Source organism: Oncorhynchus mykiss, chromosome 3 (genome assembly GCF_013265735.2).
Source record: "Oncorhynchus mykiss isolate Arlee chromosome 3, USDA_OmykA_1.1, whole genome shotgun sequence".
Lineage (NCBI taxonomy): Eukaryota > Metazoa > Chordata > Actinopteri > Salmoniformes > Salmonidae > Oncorhynchus > Oncorhynchus mykiss.
In genome coordinates this window covers 49493016-49504775 of record NC_048567.1, presented here as the reverse complement: position 1 = coordinate 49504775, position 11760 = coordinate 49493016, and the positions used below count along the sequence as shown (strand labels likewise).

The 11760-nt window shown below is 46.8% G+C and overlaps 1 protein-coding gene across 1 annotated transcript; it reads left to right on the top strand.

Annotated features, from left to right (window-relative positions):
* The first annotated feature begins 1750 nt into the window (after positions 1-1750).
* LOC118944672 lies at positions 1751-10775 on the top strand. The gene is made up of 2 exons (XM_036964921.1): positions 1751-2621; positions 10522-10775. The coding sequence occupies exons 1-2, from the start codon at positions 1820-1822 to the stop codon at positions 10773-10775; spliced, it is 1056 nt and encodes a 351-aa protein (XP_036820816.1). The 5' UTR covers positions 1751-1819.
* The last annotated feature ends 985 nt before the right edge of the window (positions 10776-11760 follow it).

The window sequence follows — 11760 nt, the reverse complement described above, 5'->3', positions numbered from 1 at the left end:
TTTGGTCCAGCATGGGGATTTGGCTTCAGGTCAAATGAAGCATTACAGTGAAGACCCAAAGAAAGAGCACATCAATCTGAGAAATTGCCAGTAGCTGTGATTTCAGTCCAGTATACATAGACACATCATATTCTCAGGCCTCATGTTGGCAATAGCATGATGTGGTCATAGGCAAAGCCACGGCAGCCAGGGCAGCGAAGCCATGGCAGGGCAGAGACCCTGCCAGATTGAACACTGGCCCACCCATCATTTGATTTGTTTGTATTGTCTCCTGGTAAATCAGAAATGTTGAAAAATGCAGTAAGAAGTTCCTGGGATCTAATTGGTTAAACCGCAATCATATGGTACCCCTACCATCACTGCGTTGGTGTAACAGTATAACTTTAGACCGTCCCCTCGCCCATACCCGGGCGCAAACCAGGGACCCTCTGCACACATCAACAACAGTCACCCACGAAGCATCGTTACCCATCGCTCCACAAAAGCCTTGCAGAGCAAGGGGAACAACTACTTCAAGGTCTCAGAGCAATTGACGTCACCGATTGAAATGCTATTTAGCGCGCACCACCGCTAACTAAGCTAGCCGTTTCACATCCGTTACACTCATCCCCCTTTTGACCTCCTCCTTTTCCGCAGCAACCAGTGATCCGGGTCAACAGCATCAATGTAACAGTATAACTTTAGACCGTCCCCTCGCCCATACCTGGGCGCGAACCAGGGACCCTCTGCACACATCAACAACAGTCACCCACGAAGCATCGTTACCCATCACTCCACAAAAGCCGTGGCCCTTGCAGAGCAAGGGGAACAACTACTTCAAGGTCTCAGAGCAATTGACGTCACCGATTGAAACGCTATTTAGCGCGCACCACCGCTAACTAAGCTAGCCGTTTCACATCCGTTACATTGGGAAGGTCAGGAATTCCCATCCCTTATTGAAGTTTAGGACAGCTGCAGCCCTGACATTTTCCCTAACATCAATAGACTACTAAGGGCCTCACCCTTCCTACTGTGTGACTTCATGTACTGTTGAGAGACTCTTCACCACTACAGGCCGTATCGAAACATCCATCCGACCTTGCATGCTGTCTGCACCTCAACAACCTAGCCCTATGAAATAGGATGGCTGTATTCATACCCACCGTGGTATTATGTATTGTGGCAAAGAAGGGGGTCGAGTGATAAATGGCAGATATGTGAGAGCAGAACTAATAAACAGGCTCTGCCCGATCACTAAAATGGCCACCCCTGTCAGAACTACAGATCACAAAATGGCCGACCGCCAAAACTACAAGTCCCAGAAGCAAGGGGAACCCTCAGAAGGTGGAGCCGACACACAGATAAAGGGTCAAGAAAAACTAGGAAGAGAGAGAGAGAGTGCTGGAAGGATCTATGAACAATAGAGAAAGAGACATTAGAGATTGGCTGGATTTACCGTGTATGAGCTGGATTGTTTTGGACTTACCTGTTGGCGTTTGGACCTGGACCTACCGAGAACCCGATTCGTGTACCGAAACCTGCTATCCTTGACCTCGCCTACGGCCTGGGTGGACCAGGACGGAGAAACAAACACACAGGTACTGTCCTGTTCGAAATAACTCTCATTCTTGGGTGATTTGGTGACAGTTTACCACTTCATTTGTGACAAACGCTCCTAACCTTGAAGAGGTTTGCCACACGTGGTGGAGAATGCGGGCATGGACTAACCATACCACTGGTTAGGTAGAAGAAAGAAAAAAAAATGTGTTCAGTTAGCACTCCAAAGGGGAGTCAGGTTTTTTTTTGTGGCTTTGTTTGGTTAGGACAGTTTCTCAGGAAAATGAGTATGGAGGGAGCCATACAGGCCCTGTTACAAGCGGTGGCCGCCCAACAAGAGGCAACTAGAGCTCAACAAATAGCTCATCAGGATGCAATGCGAATGTATCAGGACACGTTACAGGTCCAGCACTGCACCAACCAGCTGCTCAGAGAAGAGCAAGAGAGAAACACCCGGGAGTTAAGAGAAGGCCTAAAGGGGCTAGCGGACCAAATTGGGGCTCAATTACCAGCTGCAAATACCCAGAAGCGGGCCAATCATTTTCTTCAAAAAATGACAGCACAGGATGATGTGGAAGCATATCTTACCACCTTCGAAAGGACGGCAGAGAGGGAGAAGTGGCCGAAAGAAGAATGGGCAGGGCTTCTGGCACCATACCTGGCAGGGGATGCTCAAAAAGCATATTTCGACCTGGAGTTGAAAGATGCACAGGATTACGATAAACTAAAGGGAGAGATCTTGACTAGACTGGGAGTGACCGATACCGTGAGGGCACACCGCTTCCACCAGTGGTCCTACCGACCGGGACAACCCCCACGAACACAGATGTTCGACTTGATTCACCTGGCACGGAAATGGTTGCGACCAGAGACCCGGTCATCCGCAGAGATCGTCGAGACCATCGTACTCAACCAGTTTCAGCGAGGTCTACCCCAAGAAGTGAGACGATGGGTTGGCCAGAACGAGGTACTTTCCTCCGACCATCTCGTGGGCCTGGTTGAACGGTATTGTACGGCAGGAACAGCTGAGCAGGCACAGAAGGAAAGATTCCCGTTCCCCAGGCCTGGGCGAACCAGCGGACAGGGTAAGGCTGTCCCAACATATAGAGGAGGAAGAGAGCAGCGTGGGGCCATGAGGAAAGAATCAGAATCAGGCCGAGACACTAAGGAAAAAAACGTAAACCGGGATTGGGTGTCGAGGGGGTCTCCCCCCCGAACCCCTATTATCTGTTACAATTGTAATCAACCGGGACATATTGCAGCCTACTGCCCTATTAAAGAAGAGCCAATGCAATGTAAACTCGGTGAAAATGAAGATGATATACGGTATGCATGTCCTGTTGTAACCACTGTACTTGAAAGATCAAGAAACAAACATATGTGCAGGGTGAAGGTTGAAGCACTGCTGGATTCCGGCAGTATGCTAACCCTGGTCGTTGCAAGCCTAGTGCCGAATCAGACACTGGATACAAGACAGGATATCAGTGTTACATGCATTCATGGGGATACCCGTCTGTACCCCACGGCCTTAGTGAGCATACAAACAGAGGACGGTCTGCTGGATTATGAGGTCGGCGTGGTCCCAAAGATGCCATATGATGTAATATTGGGTAGAGACTTTCCTAACTTTGCAAAGTTAGGCCACAAGAATGACATATTTGAGAAGCCAACAACCCTGACCAAGCAGGAAGAAGCATGGGGCCTTCAACCAAAGCCAAGAAAAGAGGTCTCCCAGGAGACAACATCACAGGTGCTAGTAGGGGAGGAGGAGGATGAAGTGGCAAACCTCGCTGATAACGAACAGCCCGGTACTAGTGGGGCTGGGGTCGATCTGAATCCAGAGGACGACGATCTAGAACCAGCAGACCTGGCAGGGTCCTTGACTAATTTCGGGACGGCCCAAAACCAGGATCCAACCCTGCAGCAAGCCAGAGCAGATGTGCAGGTCGTAGATGGTACTCCCATAAATGTTGGGATGATGCCTAATAGTTTTCCCCACTTCATCATGAAAAAGGGTTTGGTGTACAGAGTCTCGAAAATAGGGGTTGATGTGGTGGAACAGTTGTTGGTTCCCACTCGGTACCGGAGGACAGTACTGGATCTAGCTCATGGGCACATTCTGGGTGGACACCTTGGTATCGATAAAACCCGAGACCGGATTGTAAGGAGGTTTTACTGGCCAGGAATTCAAGCTGAAGTGGCTCGGCATTGTGGAGAGTGCCCGGAGTGCCAGTTAACAGCTCCCCGACCAGCTGTTAGAAGCCCGTTAGTGCCACTCCCCATAATCAAAACGCCATTTGAGAGGATAGCGATGGATTTAGTGGGCCCACTACCCAAATCCGCCAGAGGGCACCAATACATTCTGGTCATTCTAGATTATGCCACTCGCTACCCAGAAGCCATTCCCCTTCGGACGATGGCTTCCAAAAATATCGCAAAGGAATTAGTGCTCTTGTTCACCAGGGTAGGGGTTCCAAAGGAGATCCTTACCGACCAGGGGACCCCCTTTATGTCCCGCCTTATGGCGGACCTTTGTAAACTGTGGCAGGTGAAACAGTTGAGGACATCGGTTTACCATCCTCAGACAGACGGGCTGGTTGAGAGATTCAACCGAACCCTGAAGTCAATGCTCAGGAAGGTAATCGATAAGGATGGGAAAAACTGGGATTGCATGTTGCCGTATCTGATGTTTGCCATTAGAAAGGTTCCTCAAGCCTCGCTGGGGTTTTCTCCCTTTGAGCTGGTATATGGGAGGCATCCCCGGGGAATCTTAGACATCACCGGGAAACCTGGGAGCACCAATCCACCCCGTATACTAGTGTCATAGAGCACGTCACGGCAATGCAAGACAGGATAGCCACAGTCATGCCCATCAGAGAGCACATGAGACAAGCACAGGAGCACCAGCGGCACACTTATAACCGACAGGCTACCCTGAGGGAATTTCAACCGGGAGATAAGGTGTTAGTGCTGATCCCCACGGTAGAGTGTAAACTACTAGCCACATGGAAAGGACCATATGAAGTACTGGAGAGAAAAGGAGAAGTCAATTATCGGATCCGACAGCCAGGTCGACGGCCCCAGGAACAGATTTATCACATAAACCTGTTAAAAGCATGGAGAGAGAGAGAAACACTAATGGTCACATACCCCACACACACTCAGGAGACAGCCGAAGTAAATATTTCACCCACTCTGTCCCCAGCACAAGAACAGGAAGTAAAGACCCTGATCCAGAAAAACAGAGATGTGTTTTCAGAGGTACCTGGCCGAACTGAGGTTACGGCTCATGATATCGTTTCCCTACCAGGGAGAAAAGTGAGTATGAGACCATATCGGGTACCCGAGGCTCGACAGGCCGCGATTAGAGCTGAGACGGAGAAAATGTTGACAGCTGGAGTGATCGAAGAGTCACATACAGTGCCTTGCGAAAGTATTCGGCCCCCTTGAACTTTGCGACCTTTTGCCACATTTCAGGCTTCAAACATAAAGATATAAAACTGTATTTTTTTGTGAAGAATCAACAACAAGTGGGACACAATCATGAAGTGGAACGACATTTATTGGATATTTAAAACTTTTTTAACAAATCAAAAACTGAAAAATTGGGCGTGCAAAATTATTCAGCCCCCTTAAGTTAATACTTTGTAGCGCCACCTTTTGCTGCGATTACAGCTGTAAGTCGCTTGGGGTATGTCTCTATCAGTTTTGCACATCGAGAGACTGACATTTTGTCCCATTCCTCCTTGCAAAACAGCTCGAGCTCAGTGAGGTTGGATGGAGAGCATTTGTGAACAGCAGTTTTCAGTTCTTTCCACAGATTCTCGATTGGATTCAGGTCTGGACTTTGACTTGGCCATTCTAACACCTGGATATGTTTATTTTTGAACCATTCCATTGTAGATTTTGCTTTATGTTTTGGATCATTGTCTTGTTGGAAGACAAATCTTCGTCCCAGTCTCAGGTCTTTTGCAGACTCCATCAGGTTTTCTTCCAGAATGGTTCTGTATTTGGCTCCATCCATCTTCCCATCAATTTTAACCATCTTCCCTGTCCCTGCTGAAGAAAAGCAGGCCCAAACCATGATGCTGCCACCACCATGTTTGACAGTGGGGATGGTGTGTTCAGCTGTGTTGCTTTTACGCCAAACATAACGTTTTGCATTGTTGCCAAAAAGTTCAATTTTGGTTTCATCTGACCAGAGCACCTTCTTCCACATGTTTGGTGTGTCTCCCAGGTGGCTTGTGGCAAACTTTAAACGACACTTTTTATGGATATCTTTAAGAAATGGCTTTCTTCTTGCCACTCTTCCTTAACCTGTCTACGATACTGGTTCCCAATTGGGAATCAACCCTCCCACGTTCAGCTGAAACGGTGGCGCATGGAACGCAAAAATATTCTTAAAAATATTTAACCTCCACACATTAACAAGTCCAATAGCTCAAATGAAAGATAAACATCTTGTTCATCTAGCCAGCAAGTCAGATTTCTAAAATGTTTTACGGCGAAAACATAGCACATATATATGTAAAACCACCACCAGACACAGCTCATTTCAATAGCCAAAACATGCAATCAACAAACGCAGGATTAAAAAATAAATCGCTCACTAACCTTTTGAAAATCTTCATCAGATGACAGTAATATGACATATTACACAGTACATATTTTTTTTTTTCAATAATATGCCATTTATATCCATAAATGTCCATTTACAGTGAGTTCACCTTCAGAAATTACTCAAAAATGCCCGCAGGAAATCTATGTAGCGCGGCAAGATAACGTAAATAGACATCATAAACTTTGACTAAATATACATGTTCTACATATAGTTAGAAAGATACATTGCTTCTTTATGCAACCGCTGTGTTAGATTTATTTTTAACGTTACAGAAATCGCACACTATTGACAATCCATATGCTGAGACAGCGCTCAGTTCCAAGCTACATTTCCACGTAATGTTGGAGTCAACAGAAACACAGATTTAAGCATAAATATTCCCTTACCTTCGATGGTCTTCGTTCAGAATGTTCTGGAAGGCTTCATACTTACCCAATACATCGTTTGGTTTCAAGTCTTGCGTCTTTGTATTAGCTACTGCTAATAACATCAGCTGAAATGCACCCAAAACTTCCTCTGGTCCGGATAAGTTGCGCATCAAAACTTCAAAATTACACATTATATGTCGACTAAACAGGTCAAACTAAGTGCAGAAGCAAGCTTTATGATGTTTTAGACATGCAAAACAAACTTCAATTCAATCGGCCATCGTCTGCCCTTCTCTTGAGTGCTGGAAACAAAGGAATGGCTGGGACCAATTCGCGCCCATACGCACAGCCTATTCTCTCGTGGCACGCACTAATTTCACTCCCATAGGATTTGAAGCTCTAATGAAAGAGGACATCTAGCGGAAGAGATAGAAAGTGTCCCCAGAATCATAGCTGGTTGGGAAGGGTGGGGGCCATGACGTCAAAGTTGCTCCAACTTTCATGGCCACAAAAACTAGTTTGGAAGAATGCCTGCCCTGTGAGTTCTGCTATACTTACAGACATAATTCCAACGGTTTTAGAATCTTTAGAGTGTTTTCTATCCAGTTTACTAGGGGTACCCAATCTCTCCAAAGGGGGTGTATGTCTGCCATATCCTTAACAGGCCAGATTTGTGCAATATACGACTGATTGTTGTCCTATGGACAGAGTCTCCCACCTCAGCTGTAGATCTCTGCAGTTCATCCAGAGTGATCATGGGCCTCTTGGCTGCATCTCTGATCAGTCTTCTCCTTGTATGAGCTGAAAGTTTAGATGGACGGCCAGGTCTTGGTAGATTTGCAGTGGTCTGATACTCCTTCCATTTCAATATTATCGCTTGCACAGTGCTCCTTGGGATGTTTAAAGCTTGGGAAATATTTTTGTATCCAAATCCGGCTTTAAACTTCTTCACAACAGTATCTCGGACCTGCCTGGTGTGTTCGTTCTTCATGATGCTCTCTGCGCTTTTAACGGACCTCTGAGACTATCACAGTGCAGGTGCATTTATACGGAGACTTGATTACACACAGGTGGATTGTATTTATCATCATTAGTCATTTAGGTCAACATTGGATCATTCAGAGATCCTCACTGAACTTCTGGAGAGAGTTTGCTGCACTGAAAGTAAAGGGGCTGAATAATTTTGCAAGCCCAATTTTTCAGTTTTTGATTTGTTAAAAAAGTTTGAAATATCCAATAAATGTCGTTCCACTTCATGATTGTGTCCCACTTGTTGTTGATTCTTCACAAAAAAATACAGTTTTATATCTTTATGTTTGAAGCCTGAAATGTGGCAAAAGGTCGCAAAGTTCAAAGGGGCCGAATACTTTCGCAAGGCACTGTAGTGAGTGGTCTAGCCCAATTGTGATGGTCTCCAAGCCCGATGGGTCTTTGCGGTTCTGTAACGACTTTCGGAAGGTAAATTAAATCTCCAAGTTTGATGCCTACCCCATGCCCCGAGTAGATGAACTACTGGAGAAAATTGGTAATGCTCGGTACATTACGACCCTTGATCTGACAAAAGGGTACTGGCAAATTCCTCTGACCCCCAGGGCCAAAGAAAAGACAGCCTTTGCAACACCTGACGATTTGTTTCAATACACCGTCATGCCATTCGGCTTACACGGGGCCCCAGCCACCTTTCAACGGCTCATGGACAAAGTCCTAAAACCGCACAAAGCATACGCCGCAGCTTATTTAGATGACGTAGGGATCTACAGCCCAGATTGGGAATCCCACTTACCCCGGGTACATGCAGTGTTAGATGCCCTTAGAAAGGCAGGGCTCACGGCAAACCCTGCCAAGTGTTATGTGGGGTTAGAGGAAACAGAGTATCTGGGATACACTGTGGGAAGAGGGTTAATCAAACCCCAACGTAAGAAGGTGAAGGCAATTAGAGAATGGCCAAAACCAGTAAATAAGAAGCAGGTTCGAGCCTTCCTAGGGCTGACCGGTTACTACCGGAAGTTCATCCCAAGTTATGCCACAGTGGCCGCCCCACTTACCGACATGACTGGAGCCAGAGGGCCAAACATGGTCAAATGGGATGAAAGGGCCACCAAAGCATTTAGGACATTACAGGAGGCTCTCTGCTGTAATCTAGTGCTGGTGGTACCAGACTTTGAGAGAGAGTTTGTGGTTCAGACGGATGCCTCAGAGGTCGGCTTGGGAGCAGTGCTATCCCAAGAGGTAGAAGGGGTGGAACACCCCATCCTGTTTTTAAGCAGGAAGCTGGAACCACGGGAAACCAACTACTCAGTCGTTGAGAAAGAGGCGCTGGCAGTAAAGTGCCACTTCACCCTCATCAGTGACCATGCCCCACTCACCTGGATGCATAGGGCTAAAGAGAAGAACGCTCGGGTGATGCGGTGGTTTTTGATTCTCCAACCGTTTCATTTTGACTTGAAACACAGAGCAGGGAAGGAAATGGGAAACGTGGATGGGTTATCCCGCATGCACGCATATTTTGCTGCGGTAGCCCAACCTAGGGGGTCGGATCTAGGGGGAGAGATGTGTGGCAAAGAAGGGGGTCGAGTGATAAATGGCAGATATGTGAGAGCAGAACTAATAAACGGGCTCTGCCCGATCACTAAAATGGCCACCCCTGTCAGAACTACAGATCACAAAATGGCCGACCGCCAAAACTACAAGTCCCAGAAGCAAGGGGAACCCTCAGAAGGTGGAGCCGACACACAGATAAAGGGTCAAGAAAAACCAGGAAGAGAGAGAGAGAGTGCTGGAAGGACCTATGAACAATAGAGAAAGAGACAATAGAGATTGGCTGGATTTACCGTGTATGAGCTGGATTGTTTTGGACTTACCTGTTGGCGTTTGGACCTGGACCTACCGAGAACCCGATTCGAGTACCGAACCCTGCTATCCTTGACCTCGCCTACGGCCTGGGTGGACCAGGACGGAGAAACAAACACACAGGTACTGTCCTATTCGAAAGAACTCTCATTCTTGGGTGATTTGGTGACAGTTTACCACTTAATTTGTGACAAACGCTCCTAACCTTGAAGAGGTTTGCTACAGTATAATGATTTCATGTTTTCATTTCTGAATGCCTATACAGTAGTTTTCTTATTCAAAGTGAGGCTATTTATTTCATACCTGCCATAGAGCTCAAGATATAGGCTTAAAGTGTTTGCATTGTATTGTGTGTGGGTGTTTTCATATGGGAAAGGTGTACACTTGGGGGCTTAATTGCATCTTTGTGCAATAAACTGTTTGCACATATTCCAATCCAGTGCCGAGCTGGTGTCCGGCTGATGCACTGACCATGGTCCTGAATCCACCTGTTGCGCCTGTACTGTAGATAGCTCCTTTTAGTGGGAGTGGTCAGTCTGATCTGATAATATATTGATTATTTCATGAGGTTGGACTCTCGGACTGAACACCAGCCATTATCCATTTTTTTTATAACGGTATAATTTTTCACGTTTTGTCACTGTACTTGTTTGCTGCTGTAGAATCTCTTTCTTTGGTTCTTTCTTTCTTTCTCTCTCTGAATATGTAGGTGATAGACATGTATCAAATCAAATCAAATGTTATTAGTCACATGCGTCGAGTACAACAGGTAGACCTTACAGTGAAATGCTTACTTATGAGCCCCCAACTAACAATGCAATTAAAACAATATGGATTAGAATAAGAAATACAAGTCAAAAGTAATTAAAGAGCAGCAGTAAAATAACAATAGCGAGACTATATACAGGGGGGTATCGATACAGAGTCAGTGTGTGGGGGCACCGGTTAGTTTGTCACGTCTGCACCTGGACTCACTTATCACCTGTTCATTTCCTCCCCTATATTTGTCAGATCCCCAGCTCTGTTCCCCGCTGCTGTATTGTATTGTTGTTGTCTTTAGTATTAGTTTGCTGATGCTGTTCCTGTCTCGTTCTATGTCCATCTATATTAAATGTTTTACTCCCCGTACCTGCTTCGTCTCTCCAGCTTCATCTCATGTGACAGAATGCAGCAGCCAACATACATTGGGGAGTACTGGCGTTACGGTTGGTACGGTGGCATCGGATCTGGGTCGCCACCAATGGAACCGGGGGTACCTAGCCAGCTCGTCCGGCTTCCACGCCCTAGCTGGCTCGAGAGGTTTCCTTGCCCCGGTTGGCTCGGATGGCGCCCACGTCGTGCCTCGGCCGGATCGTCAGTTCTTGTTCGCCAAGCGTCTTGGTGTGCTTGGACCAAGTTAGGAACCAAGGAACTTGAAGCTCTCAACCTGCTCCACTGCAGCCCCATCGATGAGAATGGGGGCATGCTCAGTCCTCTTTTCCTGTAGTCCACAATCATCTCCTTTGTCTTGATCAAGTTGAGGGAGAAGTTGTTGTCCTGGCACCACACGGCCAGGTCTCTGACCTCCTCCCTATAGGCTGTCTCATCGTTGTTGGTGATCAAGCCTACCACTGTTGTGTCTTCGGCAAACTTATTGATGGTGTTGGAGTCATGCCTGGCCGTGCAGTCATGAGTGAACAGGGAGTACAGGAGGGGACTGAGCACGCACCCCTGAGGGGCCCCTGTGTTGAGGATCAGCGTGGCGGATGGGTTGTTACCTACCCTTACATCCTGGGGGGCGGCCTGTCAGGAAGTCCAGGAACCAGTTACAGAGAAAGAGTCTTTAGCTTATTGATGAGCTTTGAGGGTACTATGGTGTTGAATGCTGAGCTGTAGTCAATGAATAGCATTCTCACCTAGGTGTTCCTTTTGTCTAGGTGGGAAAGGGCAGTGTGGAGTGCAATAGAGAAGCATCATCTGTGGATCTGTTGGGGCGGTATGCAAATTGTAGTGGGTCTAGGGTTTCTGGGATAATTGTGTTGATGTGAACCATGACCAGCCCTTCAAAGCACTTCATGGCTACTGACATGAGTGCTACGGGTTGGTAGTCATTTAGGCAGGTTACCTTAGTGTTCTTGGACACAGGCACTATCAGCTGCAGAGAGCGTGATCACAGTCTTCCGGAACAGCTGGTGCTCTCATCCATGTTTGTGTTGTATTTCATTATGTTTGTTTACTGTTGTACTGTTTTGTCAGTGGTGGTGTTGTAAGCAGTTGTGTAGTTGTGCACTTGCGCTGCCTACTTGGCAATAATAACGGGCTTGTTTGTGGTGTATTTGGTCACATTTATGACGTGTTATGTGTTAAATTATGCAATGTTGTAACGGTTTTCTTGAGGTGAAGGAG